Below are 22,303 nucleotides of genomic sequence, written 5' to 3'. Positions count from 1 at the left end.
TTAAGTATGAAGGAAATTAGAGATCCTGGAAACCGAGCATCTGTAAACTAGAAACACTGGTGACTAAAGGAGGAGGAGACCATGGAACATGTGGAACCCAGAAATAAAGGAAAAAGGCGAATGAAGGACCTGAAAACTAGAGACACTGAAAACTGAGGAGTACGTTTAAAATAGTAGTACTGGGGAACAGCTGAAAACTAGACACACTGGGGAAAGGATAAGATAAGAAACCAAGGAAATAGGTTTAAAAAAAAAAAAGTGATATATGAGTGCAGACCATTCACCATAAGGAAACTACGAACCTGTGAAGTATTGACACTGGGAATGAAGGAAAAGGGCAAAGAACAAGGCAACTAGGGACAAAAAAAAATAACTAGAGAACACATAAAATCTAGAAAATAGAAAGAAGGGAACAAGTACACCAATAATCTATAAACTTAAGACAAGGAGGAACTGGAGAAGGAGGGAATTATGGAGCACTTGGAAATCAGACACAACAGAAAAATAACACTAAGAAACCTGAAATCTTGCTTGCGGGTCCACCAGATAGTGGATATTAACGATAAACGAACACCTGAAGTCTAGAAAGTAGAAACAAGAGAAAGTAAACACCTGTAAAGTGGGGACAGTGAAAACTGGGGTCGAGTGGATTAAACAGGACCACAGGCACAGTGAAGGACAGTGCAGCGTCAGTACACAGTTCTCCTGAGGAATAAAGGGCAAAGAGATACCACAGCGTGTTGTGTAAATGTCTCTGATGGAGGGAAGAGAGACCCCGATGATCTTTTCAGCTGTCCATCAAGAAAACTATGGACCAAATGAAGGGAAAAGGACAAAAGAAGAAAGGAGAAGAAGGAAATGAAGGACCTAGGACCAGGGACATGAAGGGAAAGGGGACAAGAGAATAATAATAACTGAGGACTTGTAAAGCAGGGACACTGGAAATTAAGGGCAAAAGAAATTCCCACAAAAGAACAAACAAAAGAAACTGATAAGGTTCTACATGGAACCATTTATCATTCACTTCCTTCTTTTCGTCAGAACCTCATCTCTTTACATTAAAAACATGAACTTATCTGAAATTTGTCCTGATTTTTCATGTTTTGTAGTTTGTCCTGTAAATGTGTGTGTGTGTGTGTGATCTCTGAAAAAAATACATTCAAAATGGTACATTCTATAAACACTGTAAGTAAACACACAAGGTCGTGACCCCAAAACAGCCAAACACCATTTACAGGAATACACACATATGTGAGAGTGTGTTTGTGTGTTTAGCACAGAGGTGGCTATTGCACTAGTGCGCGACTGTCGTACAGAACGTTGACTCTCATGCCTTGTTACAGCATCAGCACTGACCACCACCATCCCATGAACACACACACACACACACACACACACACACACACACACACACACACACACACACACACACACACACACACACACACAAGGTCTCTTGGAAAATTTCAAACCAAAAAGCATATTTCATTCTGTTGCATCACATAGACATTTGGCTTTTTCCAGGGAAAACACACACGCACACGCACACACACACACGCACACACGCACACACACACACACACACCACATATTTAAGGTTAAACCCATACTAAATCATAGTGTATATAAATCAGCTTGTGCTTTATGAGTGTGTATCTCTTTTTCCAGCATAACAGACACATCTGAACTTCAACACACACTGTGTGTGTGTGTGTGTGTGTGTGTGTGTGTGTGTGTGTGTGTGTGTGTGTGTGTGTGAGTGTGTGTGAAGGTATCAGTGGCGTCAGTGGCGTCTACCCGTGTCGTTCTCTTACGCACAACAAATGTATATCAGGAATAGCCGTATCCTCACGTGTGTTGGTTTCTTATCACAAACTCTACCAGTGAAAGTTTACTTGGACACAATCAGGTAACAATGACCTACAAAATATCCCACAAAATTAAAATAAAATAGATTAGAATGTAAATGAGGTATAAAATGTGTGTCTCTGCCATGTTCCTATCTTACTGAGCATGAGAACCATTTGAGTTTCTTCTAATGCAGTGGTCTCCAACTCTGTTCCTGGAGATCTACCTTCCTGAAGACTTTAGCACCAAACCATAATGGTGTCCACCTGACCCTCTCATCCATCTAGTCATCGCCTTAAGAAGCTCTGGATCAGCTAAAACAGGTGTGTAAGATTTTGGTTGGAGATGAAACCTGCAGGTTGGTGACCATTGGTCTGATGGAACCACAATACGTCACACCACTGAAATATATGTTTTAGCTGTAAATCCACTCAAACACACTGTGGAAGGTCAGTCGAGGTCAATTTTTTTCAGGGTCTCGGGGAACCTGGAGTCTATCCCAGGGAGCATGGGGCACAAGGCGGGGTACACCCTGGACAGGGTGCCGATCCATCACAGGACACAATCACACACACACTCACACACCCATTCATACACTACGGACACTTTAGACACACCGATCAGCCTACCATGCATGTGTTTGGACTGGGGGAGGAAACCGGAGTACCCGGAGGAATCCGGGAGGTGTGAGGCGAACGTGCTAACCACTAAGCCACCGTGTGCCGAGGTCGAGGTCAATATTAAATACACAGTATGACACTATTCATGAATTTAAAAACCATCCCATTAAAGTCCACAAAAATGTTGTTGTTTTTTCTTCTTCTGCATGTAGACATTGAGGCCCTCGTCACACACTTCTCCTCAAGAAAATCTCCAACCTTGTGGGCGTGAACTACATGCCATTAATTTGAATAATCTGAGTTCAGAAAATCAACTTATGTAGGTACGGAACCCGGTTCTGAATACGAGCAACTTTCCCAACATAAATACTGACATCATTTGGGACTTAATTTGCCAAATCTAAACGCAGCCCTGTGTGAGGAACAAACAAAGTGAACTTGTAGATCATTTTACTGGGCTCACGGGTAAAAAATGTAAAAATGAAATGAAATATCAGTGACAGGAAAACATTACTGTAGGTATATAAATAAAAATGACACAGCAACATTTTTTCCCCACTTAAAGTCCCCAGAAAGCTTGAACAGATCACTACACCGCTACAGATTTGGTCTGAGTCTGGACTCTGGACTCTGCATTAATGGCGTGTGCTGTAATAATTCTGTCCCGGTCGATCCCTCACACACTGTATTCTGACGTTTGTCCTTTCACTTCCCATATATGGTCATTACTTCCTTCTGTTTTATGCACTTTACTTCTACACCCACATGGTACCATGTGTATGTTCTGAGAGAAAAGATCACACCTGGCACACACACACACACACACACACACACACACACACACACACACACACACACACACACACGTCCCTCATGCTCCTCCTCGAATGTCTCGCCTCTGTTTGTACAGATTTTTTTAATAGCTTTTTTGAATTTGACATTTTTTCTGTTTGGGCTGAGATCAGCAGCATGGTGTGTGTGTGTGTGTGTGTGTGTGTGTGTGTGTGTGTGTGTGTGTGGTCAATGGAGGGAGTAGGAGAGTGTGTTTTTCAGAATTTCAGGCTCAGAAACCGGGCAAAACTTCTCACAGCTGCCACAGGCCTTCTGTGGTCAAATGTCTCAAAAACACACACACACACACACACACACACACACACACACACACACACACACACACACACACACGTTGAGAAAAGGAGCGTAAACAGACAAAGAGCATAAACAAGCCTGTAAATCCCCTTATAGCTCACTTCTTTATTACTGCTGCCTCAGTTTAGACATATTTCACTGACCGCCGTCACCACACACACATGTACACACACACACACACACACACACACAGTACGTGTGAGCATTGTTGGCGTCAGAACAAATCTAATGCGAGAACATAAGGCATCCCTCAGGGAGGTGAAGATTCTTCACACAAACATCTATCAGTGTTGGTAAATTATGTCTCAACACTGGCTGTTAGTCGTAAAGACGACCTCTAAACACATTTATATTCCATGTTGTTCTTAGAAGAGTCTGAATATTCTCACTATTACTATGAAAATCCAGGACTTCTTTGTAGAATACGTTGTCAGTGTTCACGTCACTGTCTGTTTGTTGTTCTGTTGTCCGTTTGTTTTTATCTGGTGTCGGTCTTTTCTCTGGCCAGTCCCTCAGGGCTTTCAGGATTTTTCGATTGTAGAAATTAACGTAAAAGTAAGGAAACGCCGCGATATTCGGAGGAGCTTGCAATTTTTTTCAAACTGACAGCAGATTTGGGCTGGGACGCGTGATGTGACGTCATCAAGACGTGCATTCAGCCAAAACCGTCTTCCATTCACGTGTCGAACACGTGTACAGCTAAAATCTCTCATTTACCAACTGACATCGCTGTGAAAGACCGCGCAGAACTATCCCCTGCGACGGCGCTAAACTGAACTCTGTATAAAATCTGCGTTTATCTGAACATTGCATGCAATCAGTTCCAACGTCACGTGTATATGTGGAGCAGGTTTCGTGTCAGCGTTAGCAGAACAACAAGAATCACGTGAGTTTGGTTTGTTTTAACTGCATTGCTCTATTTCCTTTGAGGCATTTACAAGAAATTCGGATCAGCTCTTATTTATCGACTGATGATTATTAGATTGCAGGTAATTGTCACGATGGTCGTCTCGATCTTGAGCTTTTGTCCGTTTGCACCATTTATTCGTGTCGTTCTGACTGCTGTTTTGTTGTTTCGATCTTTTCTCTGGTTGTGGAGTTCTCACTGTAGTTTCACTCTGTAGGTGTTGGGTTTTTCATCTGTATTAGAAAATACTGGATCTTTCCAGCTACCGGTGTAACTACTGAAACGTTTATAATGGTTAACACGCCTGTAATAATCATCTATTTTCAAACATACTTCAGAGAAACTATGGTTCACAATACTGCCATGCCATGGACCTGGATCGTTTTTTCAGTTCAGGCCTCTGTTTACATTTGTCCAGCCTGAAAATTAACTCCGCCCCCAATGTGACTTCTTAAACTAAAAGAGCACCACACCCAAAAAAATCAAAATGCTTGAACCATAAACCTCAGTGTTCTAACCACACGAAGCCATAATGGTAACACATCTGTGTGTGTTTTCAGAAAGGTCAGTGCTGTGGCACTGGATGGCAAAACCACCTACAGTGTCTGAGGTTAAGGAGATGACATCATTCCTGTTATGGAACAAAACACTAGGAGAAGCGGAGAGTGTGTGTGTATTGAATATGTCCATGACTAAACCGAAATGGTGACCAGACATTTAAACACAGCTCAGTGTCACAGTACAGTTTTTCCCTTTTGGTCTCACTAGGAATGAGTCACGTTAAGGCTTCGTCCCAAACGCAGACATTACTGAGAGATATCTGAAGTTTCCCGATGCACGAATGTGGTAAATGTTTCACTGCGGATTTCCCAAACAAAAACCTGGAATAATGAATATCATAAACGGAATAAATGTAAGTGTAAGGAGAAAAAAACTGAAAAAAATGGAAAATAATAAGTGTAACTATGTGTGCACGCACACACACACACACACACACACACACACACACACACACACACACACACACACACACACACACTCTGTTGGAAATTCATAGTTTGAGAAACAGACAGAAGGAAAGAGTGAAGGATGAGTGTTGGTGAATCAGTATTTACTCAGACTACGCATCATTCCACACACACACCAGTGGTTGCGGGTTGAACCGGAGGTTTGTTGTTGTTGAATTTTACGCCCTTACTGAGAAGGAGGAGCCAGACAGGTCTCTCTCTCTCTCTCTCTCTCTCTCTCTCTCTCTCACACACACACACACACACAAGTACACACACGGCGTGTCTAAACGACTGACCAGAGGTGTTACATGTCTAAGGCACACAAACACAAAACTACCTCTTTATCAACAACACACAAACACACACAGATCCAGAGCAGACTGAGTAGTTCCTACATTCCTGGTGGACCAAAACACACACACACACACACACACACACACACACTCACAAACACACACACACACACACACATCCGTGTGGGAGTTTTTAAAGCCTGTTGGTTTTGGCCGGATATCAGGTTGGCAGTAAGAACAGGAATATATGTGTGTGTGTGTGTGTGTGTGTGTGTGTGTGTGTTTGCAGGATGTCCAGCAGACAAATTAATACATATGGAGGCATATTTCAGTGCAGTGTGAAACACACACACACATTCCTACCTCTATTAGTATAATTAGTAATATTAGTATGTTATTATATTAGTAATAATATAATAATAATAATAATAATAATAAACTTATTTATTTTTTAAAATTTTACAACACTTAATTTTCACATTTAAAACATCGTAGAGCTTTAAAGTAAATATTAAAGTGAACGAACTTGAATCAAATTTATATAACAGATGTGTAAATGTTAGGGGATAGGGGTGTAGGGATAGGAGTATATAAGGGATTGGGGATAGGATTAGGGGTATATGGGGTTAAGAGTATAAGGGTTAGGGATATATGAGGTTTAGGGGTATATGGGGTTAGGGGTATATAAGGGTTAGGGGTATATAAGGGATAGGGGTATATAGGGTTAGGGGTATATAAGGGATAAGGGTATAAAAGGGATTGGGGTATATTGGGTTAGGGGTATATAAGGGATAGGGGTAAATAAGGGATAGGGATATATAAGGTACAGGGGTATATGGGGTTAGGGGTATATAAGGGATAAGGGTATAAAAGGGATTGGGGTATATTGGGTTAGGGGTATATAAGGGATAGGGATATATAAGGTACAGGGGTATATAAGGGATAGGCATATAAAAGGGATAGGGGTATATTGGGTTAGGGGTATATAAGGGATAGGGATATATAAGGTACAGGGGTATATAAGGGATAGGCATATAAAAGGGATAGGGGTATATGGGGTTAGGGGTATATAAGGGACAGGGGTATACAGTGAGGGAAAAAAGTATTTGATCCCCTGCTGATTTTGTACGTTTGCCCACTGACAAAGAAATGATCAGTCTATAACTTTAATGGTAAATTTATTTGAACAGTGAGAGACAGAATAACAACAAGAAAATCCAGAAAAACGCATGTCAAAAATGTTATAAATTGATTTGCATTTTAATGAGGGAAATATGTATTTGACCCCTCTGCAAAACATGACTTAGTACTTGGTTTAAAAACCCTTGTTGGCAATCACAGAGGTCAGACGTTTCTTGTAGTTGGCCACCAGGTTTGAACACATCTCAGGAGGGATTTTGTCCCACTCCTCTTTGCAGATCTTCTCCAAGTCATTAAGGTTTCGAGGCTGACGTTTGGCAACTCGAACCTTCAGCTCCCTCCACAGATTTTCTATGGGATTTAGGTCTGGAGACTGCCTAGGTCACTCCAGGACCTTAATGTGCTTCTTCTTGAGCCACTCCTTTGTTGCCTTGGCCGTGTGTTTTGGGTCATTGTCATGCTGGAATACCCATCCACGACCCATTTTCAATGCCCTGTCTGAGGGAAGGAGGTTTTCACCCAAGATTTGACGGAACATGGCCCCGTCCATCGTCCCTTTGATGCGGTGAAGTTGTCCTGTCCCCTTAGCAGAAAAACACCCCCAAAGCATAATGTTTCCACCTCCATGTTTGACGGTGGGGATGGTGTTCCAGGGGTCATAGGCAGCATTCCTCCTCCTCCAAACACGGCGAGTTGAGTTGATGCCAAAGAGCTCCATTTTGGTCTCATCTGACCTCAACACTTTCACCCAGTTGTCCTCTGAATCATTCAGATGTTCATTGGCAAACTTCAGACGGGCGTGTATATGTGCTTTCTTGAGCAGGGGGATGTTGCGGGCGCTGCAGGATTTCAGTCCTTCACGGCGTAGTGTGTTACCAGTTGTTTTCTTGATGACTATGGTCCCAGCTGCCTTGAGATCATTGACAAGATCCTCCCGTGTAGTTCTGGGCTGATTCCTCACTGTTCTCATGATCAATGCAACTCCACGAGGTGAGATCTTGCATGGAGCCCCAGGCCGAGGGAGGTCGACAGTTCTTTTGTGTTTCTTCTATTTGCGAATAATCGCACCAACTGTTGTCCCCTTCTCACCAAGCAGCTTGGCAATGGTCTTGTAGCCCATTCCAGACTTGTGTAGGTCTACAGTCTTGTCCCTGACATCCTTGGAGAGCTCTTTGGTCTTGGCCATGGTGGAGAGTTTGGAATCTGATTGATTGATTGCTTCTGTGGACAGGTGTCTTTTATACAGGTAACAAACTGATATTAGGAGCACTCCCTTTAAGAGTGTGCTCCTAATCTCAGCTCGTTACCTGTATAAAATACACCTGGGAGCCAGAAATATTTCTGATTGAGAGGGGGTCAAATACTTTTTCCCTCATTAAAATGCAAATTAATTTATAAAATTTTTGACATGCGTTTTTCTGGATTTTTTTGTTGTTATTCTGTCTCTCACTGTTCAAATACAACTACCATTAAAATTATAGACTGATCATTTCTTTGTCAGTGGGCAAACGTACAAAATCAGCAGGGGATCAAATACTTCTTTCCCTCACTATATGTTAATGATTATGTTTAGTTGTGGTTAGACGTGTGTACTGGTTTTGGATGTACTGTAGGGATTAGGAGAACTATGCTATAGGGAGTTAAATTATAGGGATTGGGTTTAGTTAATCTTATATCTATAGTTAGGTTTGTAGAATTAGGGATGAGGGATTAGTGTACAGGGTAAGGAATATGGGGGTTAATTACTGTTGAAGATTGATTACAGATTAGAGGATAGGGATAAAATATAATATAAAAGAATATATAATATGAATATAATTAATCCACATCAGACTTTTAAATAAGTTTTTATTGTACTTATGCTTATTACTTACTTAACTTATTATTCTGTATAATATTACACCATTATAATAAGGGCGATGCGTTCTGCTGGTTATTTTAATTTATTATTTATTAATTATATATATATATATATATATATATATATATATATATATATATATATATATATATATATATATATATATATATATATATATATATATAAATGGTCCAGTGCTGCCACCTAGAGTGCACAATGTGTATTGCAGTGATGACGAGTGTCAGGCTGTAACCTTACAAAATAAACATTTGAAAATATTAGATGTAGTACAGTAATACATGTTGCTTATACAGCGCTCAGACTCAAACTAACATCATTAGCTTCCCTGAAGATAAATCAATGTAAGCATGTTGCAGGAAAATTGATAAACAATACATAAAAATGATCTTAAAACCCAGAGATAACTCAACAGACTGAACATTCTAGGAACCACAAATAAATAGACCTGTACATCACGGCGCTGCTGAGTTCTGGACTGTGATTTGGTCAGAAGGTGGTGATTAATTCTATATAACAGTGGCTCTGACAGTAGCGCAGATTTATATTAATGCGTTCGTTCTGATATGTTATCATTTCTATAGTAACAGCTTGTTCACAGGGACATGTCCATTGGATGTGAAAAAATCATTGACATGGTGAAGTTTTCTGTAAGCAGCCATTTATGCAACATTTATGGAAGAAGTCTCCAGTGTCAGCACTTTGTAACTGTCAGAGGTAAAGCTATAACATTCATGTTTTCTGACATCTTCAGGACAGAGTTTACACTTTGTGGTTTCTCGGTAACATGACTGTTTATAGCTGCTATAATGTAAGTGAGAACAGGAACTAATTTGCTTCACAGACGCTCTGCAACAGCAAATGTGATATGTGTAAATGAATACAAAAGTACAATGTGTCATTCTTTAATCAATAAAGATATTAATAGCTGTGGTATAAGAGGAATAAGCCACTTGAATACTTACTGTTATAATTTATAATCGCACTATCCGGTGTCACCCAGAAGAGGATGGGTTCCCTTTTGAGTCTGGTTCCTCAAAAGTTCTTTCCTCATGTCAACTCAGGTAGCTTTTCCTCACCACCATTGACTCTAGCTTGCTCATCAGGGTTCTAAATATAATCCGGATTGTAAAGCTGCTGTGAGAAAATATCTAATGTTAAAAGCACAATACGAGTAAAATTTAACTGACTTGAATATGTACCATCGGTACTTTGTGATTCAGATCCAGTTCAACACTTGTCACTTAACTAAGTTTAACAGTATAAATGATACAGTCTGTACAGGATTTTGCTGATTTTTTTGTCAGTTGCAGCCAGAAATGCGTGATTTTGCTGCAGTTTTAAAAAAACAATGTGTTGCAACTTGCCGAGTATTTTGTCCTTTTTCCCCTCAGGAAGCTACTTGAATTGGTGAAATTGCAATTGTACGAAATTGTTTTGCAAATCAGAATTCTTTCACAGTGACGTTTGTTGGTAAATGAGACCTTTCAGCTGTACTCAGTGTTTAAGACATAGGACTACTGATCAGAAGGTCATGAGTTCAAATCCCAGCACTGCCACTGTGTGTTAACCCTCAACTTCGCAGTTGTATAAATGAGATTCATGTAAATTGCTCTGGATAATCCTGATGCTTTATGTCTGGTTGGAGTTCTCATCAGTTTCATCATGCTACTGCTGAGGATGTCCCACATGGTGCAGTCTAAATCTCACTGTGATTACTGAGGACGGTTCCACTTAAAACACCATAAAGATGCTTTGGACCTCAGTTCATATGAACAGTTATGCTGTGATAGCTTTATCACTACAATCACCACAAACGGTTCTGCACTCAAGTCTCCATCAGTGACCAGTGGAGAAGTTCAACACAACAGACTTCATGTAGAAACTGTAATGAATTTCCTGCTTACACAACTGCACTATTTGATCATGTAGTATTAGCACATTTATAGAAGGGGTGTGTTTATTTATAATCGCACTATCCAGTGTCACCCAGATGAGAAATTCATACATTTAAAATCTATATCGTGAATGTATATATTTCTGTAAAGCTGCTTTGAGACAACGTCCATTGTTAAAATAATAAAATACAAATCACACTGAACTGATAAGGGCGTCTGACAAATACCGTAAATGTAATTGTTCAACACACGTCAATCGAAGATGGCATTGGCTGAATGCATGTTGTGATGATGTCACATGACGTGTCGGCCATTATCTGCAGGAAATCTACGGTAATTAAGGAAAAACTGCAAGCTCCTCTGAATATTGCGGAGTTGGCTTGATTTTTCATTACTTTCTGAGATCGCACAATCCCGGACAGGCTGATGATCAGAAACACAACACAGGGAAGTGTGAGAAGTGTCAGGTTATCGAAATTGTGAAACACGTGATATCGTAATGCATTCAGTATCAGACAGAAAGAGAAGTGGAGGAACAGAATTGGAGAAGTAGGACTGCAGCAGGTGAATACACATCATCATTTACACTGGAATCCAAATTTTTCTAGTTGCGCCTTCTCGTTCCTTTTATTCTTACAGGAAGGAGAAAAAAGGAACAAAATCAAGAAACTAGGACAAAAACATTTACCAGATGAGACATTCTTGCTCACTGAAGCATCATTTTAAAGTGACTGTACTGAATTCAGTTATTGATGCCATGTTTCCCAGCTGTATAGCAAATCTGTAAACTCACAGACTCTGAAAAATGATATCCTAGCAAGTAAAAAAACCGTTTGAATAAAGGCAAATTCAGCTAAAATTTCACAGATTGTTTTTGCACAAATACAAGATTACTAAAGTGCACCTATTATGGTTTTTGAAATATTACCTTTCATGTAGTGTGTTATATACGTAGCTGTTTGTGAATATAAAAAGTCTGCAAAGTTTCAGAAATCAAAGCGCAGGACAAACGGAGTTACTGACTCCCAAAAGAAGGAATCGATTCTGAACAGCTGAAATGATTCGTTAGTGATTCCATTACTTCCTGTACTAACCTATGTAGGTTTGTAACAAAAAGCCCCGCCTCTGGTCTTCATCGACACACGCTGACAGCGGTAGACCAATCACAACAGACTGGGACATCTGACCAATCAGAGCAGAGTATGCTCTCTGAAAGGAGTTTAGAATGAATCCTTTAGTACAGATCATTTAACGAGTCGTTTGTGACACCGGGGGGAAAAATTGTAATGCTGCAGTTTAAATAATGCGAACGTTAAAGTGTTTTTTAATCCCGGATGCGTGTAAATCTATTGTACGAGACCTTCAAAACAAAATTAGGGACATTTCAAATCCCATAATAGGTGCTCTTCAAGGCTGTTTCTAGACAAAGATACTAATTTCAAGCATTTATTTCTAGAAAGAAGCAAAATTATTACTTTAATACTTAAATTAGCACTTAACAGATTTCTCAGACTGATGGCATTATTAGTTTGTGATCTAGTGAACCGGTATCAGGATGTATTTATTGACAGAGACTTCCAAGCACTTCTCTAAGTCGCTCCGGATGTCTAGAAATAGGTTTAATGTCCTTATATTTGTTATATAACAACTTCATAATGAGAAATAGTAGATAACCTTTACTTTATTCTAGATATCTTCACTTGCTAAGATATTTTCTTGCAATAGGCTACAACAGTGATTATATGCTAAACATTATTGATCGCTATCTCATACCTTAATGTTTACTTTTTCAGCGAGGTGCAACATTTCTACTGTAGGCTATGTTGCACTGTACAACAACAAAAATACTTCAGTATAGGAAACATCAATGTATCCTCACACTCAAGCCCGCTGACTCCTCTCCCCTCGATTGGTCCAACTGTAGTTTAAGATCTGTGTTTTATTTCCTGGTCATGGACTAAAGATATAGGAACTGCAAGTAGCTCTTAAATAAATTCAGTGTTGAATAAAAGCAAGCTGAACCTAGCCTATCTAATATCTTGTAAATACGCAGCATTGCACAGGCATCAAATCTCTAAACCACATTCATGCACCGAAAATCCACGCAGAACTGTAACTCCCCTTCTCACGCGTACGATGGGACGGTTCCAGTCACAGTGACTCTTCTTTCACTTGCATCTCCAGCATTTTGCCCAATTCTTCCTCAACCATTTTTCTCTTAATGACTGGCTGTACACCTCCACGCCATAACGATGCTTTAAATTTAAATAGGTTAAGTTAGTTTATTCAAGGATTATAAATTCCAATGAAATGTTTCGTATAGACGTCGTGAATGATTTATAAAGCAATAGAAATCTTAAAGACAAACACTGAAATAAAATATCATATTATATGCAATACGGTTTTTTTTGTTGCTTCCAACAAGAGTTCAAGACCAGGATAAGACTCGTTTAGTACTCCAACTAACCCGATGATCAATAATGTTAGTCATGTTTCTTGATTTGCGAGATCAATATCACGAGCTGATGGCTCCGCGTAAGTGCACTTGTGCGTCTGAAATGTACTTAAATCAGTAAACCCCCGCCCACATCCTGAACAGTGATACAGCTTGTCTTCTGTGTGAAGTCGCTGGTGTCGCTGGAGAGAACTCCTCTGAGTAAACGCCTTCCCACAGTCCGAGCAGCGATACGGCCGCTCTCCCGTGTGGATGCGCTGATGCGTTTTGAGAGTGCCTCTGTCGATAAAACTCTTCCCACACACTGAGCAGTGAAAAGGTTTCTCACCGGTGTGACTGCGCTCGTGGATTTGGAGATGGCTCTGGAAAGGAAAGTTCTTCCCACAGTGTGAGCAAGGATACGGCTTCTCTCTTGTGTGGATGCGAGCGTGCGCTTGGAGTTGACTCCGTAGCGTAAAACTCTTCTCGCACTGTGAGCAGTGATGCGGTTTCTCTTCCGTGTGAGTGCTTTGGTGGGTTTGGAGATGACTCTGTCTAGTAAACCTCTTTCCGCACTGTAAGCACTGATACGGCCTTTCTCCGGTGTGCGTGCTCTGGTGTAGTTGGAGCGAGCTCATCTGAGTAAAGCTCTTCGCACACTGTGAGCACTGATACGGTTTCTCTCCCGTGTGAATGCGCTGGTGCTGCTGGAAAGCACTCTGCTGTATAAAACTCTTACTACAATATAAGCAGTGGTACGGCCTCTCTCCCGTGTGAATGCGCTGATGCAGATGGAGGCTACTCCGATGAGTGAAACTCTTGCTACAGTCTGAGCACTGGTACGGCTTCTCTCCCGTATGAATGCGTACGTGCGTTCGGAGATTACTCTGTTGAGTAAAACTCTTCCCGCACTGTGGGCAGGGATACGGCTTTTCTCCCGTGTGAACGCGCTGGTGCATTTCGAGGTGGCTCGGTAAAGTAAAACTCATCCCACAATCTGGGCAGTCGTGCATTTCTTCCTGAAAGGTGCTACTGTTCTGAGAAGACACTTGCTCACTACCGGAGCTGCTTGTGGTCCCCAGATTCTCGGATTTAATCTCTTCTTCTTGCAACATGCTCACATATTCATCATGGTGGCATCTCCTCATGTGTCTGTGGAGGTAAATTTGAGCTGTGTAGGAAAGATGACACATGGAGCAGGAGAAGACTTGCAGGGCGTCGTTCATTTCTGAAGCAGAAGAAGAAAGCAAAAGTGAATTGCAAAACCTCTTCATGACTGGAAGCAGTCCAAAGCATAATGGGTAACCTTTGTAAGTGGTGAAAAGCAGTATAATGTAAAGGGACACAGCCAAGAACTCTTCTACATTTGGGTTTTTTACCTGTACAGGTAGGCGATATGGGTAAAATGTATATGAATAAAAAACTTACTGAGCTATGAATTCACTCATGCTATCTGAGATCCTGCAATACTTCCGGCCAATACTTTGGTTAGTCACCTCACTTTTAAATTCCTGCTATAATCCATGACGTATTGAGTCTTGGTTCTTACATTACATTATATACAAGTTCCTTGGTTCCCTGATGTTAGGCAGTTAGATGGAACCAACTGAGGTCAGTAGAATTAAAATAAAAAATTGCTTATTATTTACCTGATGAAATAAGGTGTTAATTTTCGGTTTTAAAGTCTAAAATTATGTTTAAAGCAAATAAGCATTCAAAATTACAGTGTTTGGACATAACCATTTGCAGAGCACTTTTTGCTCCAGAGGTAGTCGAAGGTAATTCCGAGATCTTGAGCGTAGTCCTCCTCATACCACACCAAGAGCTCCTGTCCTGGTTTTATCGCTCGACAGCAGCGGTAGATAACCCCCCCTTGATACTGGAACGCAACCAGATTCTGTTCTTCATCATTACGAGCACAATTCACATACCTGACAGAATGAGGACGGCACGGAGGGAAAAAGTTATCCATGAGTGGAAGACGTACGATTAAATTGTTTTTCCAAGTAAATATTGAGCAGTGAAATGGATAACTTTCAGATTTTAGCAGTGTATAACTCACCTCATCCAGTTAGAATACATCTCTCTTTTGGCATCTATGTACTTCTCACATTGTCCGTTCCTGTATATCTGAAAAAAATGTGATATAATGATATAATTATATGCATAAATGTTTTTTTTTTTTCACATCTTCGTGTCTATTCCCGGGATTGTTAAATCCTCTTTTAATCGTGCATCAAAAATGTAATTCAGGATTATTGTTTCCACTATAAGACCATTTTAAGAATTCTTTTCCCAATTCCCAGCAGAAAACATCATTCTAATGCTGAATAGTTTACCGCACGTTCATGATTTACCACTCATTTCTGCAGTTTACCAACATCCTCTACCTCCAATTGACTTTTTGGTACTGCTCCAGACTGTGAAGCATGGGCGCTATGGCTTTCAGAGGCTTGAAAAGCAAATTTTATATAAGTAAATACATTTATTATTGATATTATTATTATCATAATAGTTACTAGAGGCAGAGAACATACAGACTTGAGGTTTGCTTAACGTTTGCTGCTGATTTTTCAGACTCAGAGATATGCAGTTATTAATTTATAATTTGAATGTTTATAAAAATTCTAATAATTTACTAGGAAACCACCTCACCACCCAAGAGTATCCACTGTTCATGGCTTCCTCTTTGTCTACCAGTTCTCCCTGGTAGGGCCCAAAGTGAGCACCAACTGGAACGGTGTCCCCTTTATTAAACACTCCCAGGCCTGCACCGGATATATCGGACTGCCCAACCTCGAGACCGAAAGGAAGGGTTTGTCTGGCTCTGTCAGCGACTCCCATGGGAACGGGGGTATCATGGATGAAGAGAGCTGCACCATGAACCTCACACTTGTTGTAGAAAAAGCATCTGCAATCCTCACAGTCTGAGCACAACAAAGGAAAGAAATAAAAAGATTCAATAGGAATTTCTGATCAATACTTAAGTCTGGTTTATGCTTTGCCAGAAGTGATTCCGTGAAAGTGCCAGAAACTAACTTTGTAAATTTGTAAGGAAGAATGTTTGTAGGACTAATCTCCAACCCATACAGATCATATAAATGTATACTTGAATGCAAAAACTACTTTAAAAACAGAAAACGTCTAAACACTGACTCCACTAAAAACATTTTTAACAATGCCAGATATCTATCATATTTAACCAAACCACACCAACGTGTTAATCTACAGGAAACCTCTCCTCATGTGAACTTAATGTTTACATTTATATTTGCTCGCTCGGCTGAGGTTTTTCTCCAAAACAACTTATAATTGAAATGAAACACAACTGAGCAGTTGATGGTTGATGGTCTAGCACAAGGAACCAGCAGTGACGGCTTGGTGATGCTGGGGTTTGAACTCAAAATCAGTAGCACAAAACCTTAAACAATGAGCCCCTACTTCTCTCACTACCTCAATAAGAATATTTATATTACATCAAAACACTGTATCTACCATGAGTGAATTATTAAACACAAATACACAAAACAGTCTGTACACATTTTATCTAAAGGCGATTTTTGCTTAAATGGCTTCAAGACAGTGCATAAAAATCATGTGCTCAGATGCAAACCCTCATTACAGAGTTCCAAATTAGGAACTCTGTAATGAGTTTCATGGATTGGGTTTCCACACACAAACCCCATCACCTCTGGCTTGAGTGTGGTAAAGCACAGATTGGACTTTGGATGAGAATGAAGGAAAATGAAGATAGTCTTTATTATCAGAAAAGATTTGCACAGATTTCATATCTGACAAGGTTGTTAGGAAGTTGGGGTCAGAGTGCAGGGTCAGCCATGATACAGCCCCCTGGAGCAGAAAGGGATAAAGGTCTTCCTCAATGGCCAGACAGTGGCAGCTTGGCAGTATCGGGGATGTAAACGACCAACATGCACAGTAACATCTACTTTAAGCAAAGAGTTTTTTTTTTATTGATATTTACTTTGTTTAGGCCTAAATCAGTTACGTCTACACACTGGACCATATCTCTGAAATCAGTGTTGTGTAATATTAAAACTCATGTAGGGAACTTTATCTAAAATAATTTCTCGGATCAATCTTATGTTACGTGTAGTGCAGCGTTTCTTCAGTTCCTTGCTCACAACTTTTGTTCCTACGTACAATTATCAAATGTGTACAGATACATTACAAAGAAAAAATAAAGCTTGGAAGGAAGTAGCAGAGATTGTTGGTGCCTTTGGAGAGTGTACGTAGCTAGTACACTTAGCTAATCTGACAACGTGTAAATCAAATATTTGTGTGATATTTCATTTGTGTTTTATTAGCCAGCTTTAGAAGCTATATATATCTATTACTGTTTTTCATCAGGAAAAAAAAAATCTGCACAGGCCACAGCCACAACTGACAAACCACAAGAGACACTTGCTAGCATGAACGTTTAGGTTCAACTAAAAACAGGATGCAGAATCATGAAGAGTGTTATTTAGACTCAGACTGCTCTCACAGAGGTACTCGTCATCGTTAGGTTCTTCTTCTTTAATGTAGATAATTTTCAGTTCGTTGTGCATGCTGCTTTCACAGGTGTCCTCGTTTAGCTGCATGTTCTTGCCCTTGCGAAGCAAACCATATGTGAAGAAGAATCCACCAATTAGCATACACATCATTACATGACTGTTTAGAAATCTTCACTAGAGACTGAAAACATCTTATGGAGAATGAATATTTACCGCTAGTGAGCATGGCTTCATGGTTTCCCCGCTAGTCCTTCAGAAAACAAACAAACAAAAAAACAAATAAATAAATACAAATAATAACATTACAATGCATTAGGGAACATCTCTGATGGTTTCCATCACATACTGGATTTTAATTGGAATCAGCTGTAATGGTTTTCATCATATTACGCTGTGCTTCTATTAGGGATTTTCTGGATACTATTAAAAAAATCACCAGAACATACAGTGAGGACCATTCTTCTTGCGTGAAATAACAAGGCAATTAGACAAACCATCCAGAACCACTAAGAATAAAACATTCCCTTGAAGCTCTTCATACTTAACATGTGATTTTCAAAAGTGTCCTGATGTTTAGACTTCTTTCAGGGATATGTTGGCTTATTTTCACTTGGGTTAACAATTTCTTAAATTACCCACAATGCCATTCGACTATCTGCTGATAGCGGTGCAGTGTGATTTAGCTCTATCTTCATCTCTCCCTAAAGAGAACGATGCAGTGGCGCTTTAGTCCTTTATTATGTTCCGTTCTTTCAGCTACAGATCAGCTTCCAAAGCTTCAACTTGGTCATCTCGTAGATCGTTAACTAGCTGAGCCGAGTACCTTCCATAACCCATAACTCAAGCGGAGATGTAAAACAGCACTGCATTCTGGGACCGCATTAACGCGAACATCTCCACGACTTCTACGCTGGATTTCTCATTAATATGATGCCGAACATCGCTGGAAAATGAAAGCGTCGATGGAAAAAAATGACTCTCTAGCATTTTTGTTTAAACTGTTCTCCTATTAAACTCTATTGTAACTGCACTAGCAGAAATGACAAGAACGTCCTCCTAACTTCTCACAGGAATATGGGTGGTTTCCAAGACAAAAATATCCCAGCTGAAAAAAAACAACCCCAATGGAAACCATCATAGAAATTCTAATGGTTTACACTACAAATACCATTAGAAACCATCAGGTAACCAAAAAACAACCAACCAATGACAACAAAACATTACGGGTCCTTAATGGTATCCACTAGACATAACATGCCACCAATAGAAGGCAAAAAATTACCAGCAGAGACCCACAGGGACCATTAAAACCAATTAAAACCAGTACAATTCCCTTTAAAACCATTACAACTTCTATGAGGGTTTCATAATATCAGTGATATCTCACAAAAGTCTATTGTCACATAATTTATCATAATATTGATATTATATTATCATATCCTCGAGCCTTAATGTAACATTTCCTTATTATTACTTTTTTCAATAGAAAACATCATAGTGAAAATATTATAATTAATATATTCTGTAAACTAAGAGAGCTGACACACCCTAAAACCGTCAGAAATTGATGATACAGAAGAATAATGAAACGCTAATAAATTCTATTAGATGTATTAAATTCGATAAAGTGTCAAATGTACAAAAGAAATGAGCTTCCCAATAAAAAACCCCCAGAAAATTCGACACGGATCTATCTTGAAAAAAGTTACCTCAGGGCTTGACTACCTGAAACAATTGACTAAGGTTCCATCCCAAATATCACAGACCCTCTACAGTGTGCACTAGATAATGTATAAGAAGTCTTTATAATCAGATCTAGTGCACTTCCACGGGGAATCTGGAGGCATTTGGGATTTAGCCGCTATCCGTTAGCCGAACAGCTCAGTTAGCAAGCTCCAGTTTCACTCACCTCGAGCTTTAAAGCACGATGTAGTGAAACACCTCACATACAGACACTTTTATTTATTTTACAGCAGATTAAATCCAATATTCTCTGGAAAACCCTGAGAGAAATGATTTCGGGAAGAGATGAAGAAGCTGGGTCTGAAAGATCAGAAATCCAGTCAGGAAAACTACCGCGCGCGCTTCTTCTACTGCTGTCAGCGCCTGGATACCAGACATGCACACTGCCACCTACTGGAGCATCCCAGTAATACTAATAAACTAACACTAATCTAACATTAACACTAATACTAACCCTGACACTTACAGTAACACTAACACTAAAAGAAAGAAAAAAAAGAAAGAAAGATGGATAAATGCAATGCAATACTGGTCCTGAATCAGGTGCAATAGAAGTGCAATACCGTCCCCGAAATCTAAAAATAACAGGCTTAACTGTAAATGTGTTTGGAACAGGAAGATTTTCAGACTGGATTAGGGTGACACAAGTAAAATAATAAAATGGACAAATAGTAATAATGAAATAATTTATAGTGGTGTAAAAATAGCAATATAACATAAAATATAGACTAAAAGTTCAACGAATAAATATTCATTTGTGAGTAAAAGTAAAACAAATAATAAAAGCTAGTTAATTTCGAAAAAAAGAGTTTGATTTGATGCAGAATCCAGCATTGCAGCATGTTTGAGAAATAATCAATTTTGTTTGGCTTTTTAAAAGTTGCTTATTTCTCATATTTACTGATACTGGAGACATATGTACGTTTATTTTGTATCTCTCCATCCATCCATTTTCCATACTGCGTATCCTACACAGAGTCGCTTGGAGCCTGGAGCCTATCGGGCACAAGGAGGGGGACACACTGGACAGGGGGCCAACCCATCAAAAGGCACAATCACAATCACACACACACACACACACACACACACAGACACACATACATACACATTCACACACTACAGACAATTTGTAAATGCCATTCAGCCTAAAACTTGTCTTTGCACTGGGGTAGGAAACAGGAGGAAACCCCTGAAGTATGGGGAGAACATGCAAACTGTGCACACAAGGTGGAGAACATATTTAGATTTATATGACTTCATAATTAAAGGTACCAGGTATCAGATTTTAAACCACAGTCAAACCTGATATAAATATCCAACTTTGACTCAACGTAGAAAAAGCATTTATCTATCATGAACCACAAATGAAAATTTATTCAGAGTAGGTTTGTAATCAGCATTACCTCCTCAAATAAATTCCACAGAAACCGAGAGAATTGCAGAGAGAAGAGAAACTGCTCTGGACCAAATTAAAGAAGTGTTTCTGAACATTAAGTGTTTAGCGAGACTAGTATTTAGTATTTATTCTTAGATTTCCTGCTGTCTTGATTGTGTGCATCGTGTTTGTTTAAAACGTATATAAACCTTATTGCATTTGTTTGCTTATGAACTATTATGTTCTTTTATGTTCATGAAAATGACCTATTTTACATTTTGCCCACATATAATTGTTTCATTGAAAGAAATTGTCACACATCGTAGCAGAGATACGAAGCAGAGATAAGGGGAATGCGAGTGCAGGATAACAGTTGTTTATTTAAAGAGACAGGCAGGCAGACAAATCCAAAACGTGATCCAAAACGTAATTCATGAACAGACAAGAGGTCAGGCGATTGGCAAACAGGTATACACGGGGCTAGGCAGGAATCTAGGTCGATAACCAAAACAAGAAACAAACTATGACGATGAACTGGAAGCGGATATCCAGCGCGAACTGACTATGACTATGACTATGACTATGACTATGACGCGAACTAAACTAACGCTAAACATTTACTTACGACTTATTAATCTTCCGCATTGTGTGCTGGGAGGCACACGCTATATATGCCGACATGATCAGCGTCTCAACTGCTATCAGCTGAGAGCAATTCAGACCCACGTGAATTCCCAGCCAATGACGGAACAGGGAGGAGAAATGACAGAAATAAACAAAACACACGTGTCCCAATGTCACTACGGTCAACAGCGGAAAAGCAGGTGCTCGCGCATTCGCGCTTAGAGCACGCTGCTTCAAGGGGGAATCGTGACAGAAATAACATACAAAAATAATCCAGAACATCATCTTAACATCCTCTTGGTAATATAAATATGTCCCGTCATGTTGTGTAACCAAGGTGATGTTCTGAATAATTTTTTTTCTGGAGTAAGATGAATACAAGAACCAAAATGTTAAGAGCTGGGCATGTACACATTTAGCAGATTTCCTTTTATCACACTGGGCAGACGCCCTGTTCCAGAGCAACTTACATTTATCTAAGTTATACAACTAAACAGTTGAGGGTTAAGGGCCTTGCTCAAAGGCTCAGCAGTGGGAGTTGAACTCATGACCTTCCGACCCAGTAGTTCATTACACAATGTCATAATGATTGTTGAGAAAGCTCTGTGTCAGTTTGTACCAGGACATTTTGGCACATGTGCCCAACTTGACAAATTGCTCAACTTGCCCAACTTGACAAATTGATACTGATATGTGCTAATTGTGGCTAGACCCCAAGACTACATTATTACAGGACTGCAGCTTCAAAAGCCTCTTTATTTTTTCCTCTACTACCTCTGAAAATAATTTGTGCCCCTGATTGCTGCAAAAGGTTTTGCCATATCGTCCAAATCACAAGTTCAAATTCTGATGATGTCACTGTTGTCCAT

The 22,303-nt window shown here is 39.7% G+C and overlaps 1 protein-coding gene across 2 annotated transcripts; it reads right to left on the bottom strand.

Annotated features, from left to right (window-relative positions):
• Positions 1-12,342: 12,342 nt before the first annotated feature.
• LOC108264487 (histone-lysine N-methyltransferase PRDM9) lies at positions 12,343-19,889 on the bottom strand. 2 transcript variants are annotated; one of them, XM_017466072.3, is made up of 7 exons: positions 19,602-19,889; positions 17,906-17,942; positions 17,683-17,788; positions 15,834-16,105; positions 15,241-15,308; positions 14,919-15,109; positions 12,343-14,406 (listed from the first exon to the last, which is right to left on the bottom strand). In XM_017466072.3, the coding sequence occupies exons 2-7, from the start codon at positions 17,924-17,926 to the stop codon at positions 13,232-13,234; spliced, it is 1,833 nt and encodes a 610-aa protein (XP_017321561.3). In that variant the 5' UTR covers positions 17,927-17,942; positions 19,602-19,889; the 3' UTR covers positions 12,343-13,231. The 2 variants fall into 2 exon arrangements, with proteins under 2 accessions (XP_017321561.3, XP_017321562.3); XM_017466073.3 differs by lacking the exon at positions 19,602-19,889 and adding an exon at positions 19,402-19,570.
• Between the last annotated feature and the right edge of the window lie 2,414 nt (positions 19,890-22,303).

This window comes from Ictalurus punctatus, chromosome 4 (genome assembly GCF_001660625.3).
Source record: "Ictalurus punctatus breed USDA103 chromosome 4, Coco_2.0, whole genome shotgun sequence".
Lineage (NCBI taxonomy): Eukaryota > Metazoa > Chordata > Actinopteri > Siluriformes > Ictaluridae > Ictalurus > Ictalurus punctatus.
This window is presented reverse-complemented; position numbering and strand designations above follow the sequence as displayed.

Bases quoted from the DNA above. Each gene is read 5' to 3' on its own strand.
- LOC108264487 (XM_017466072.3), bottom strand. From the start codon at position 17,926: ATGAAGCCATGCTCACTAGCG. The intron at 15,110-15,240 runs GTGAGTTATACA...TCATTCTGTCAG, and splicing joins ATGTATTCTAACTGGATGAG to GTATGTGAATTGTGCTCGTA. The intron at 14,407-14,918 runs GTTATGTCCAAA...CTTCTGCTTCAG, and splicing joins CAAAAAGTGCTCTGCAAATG to AAATGAACGACGCCCTGCAA.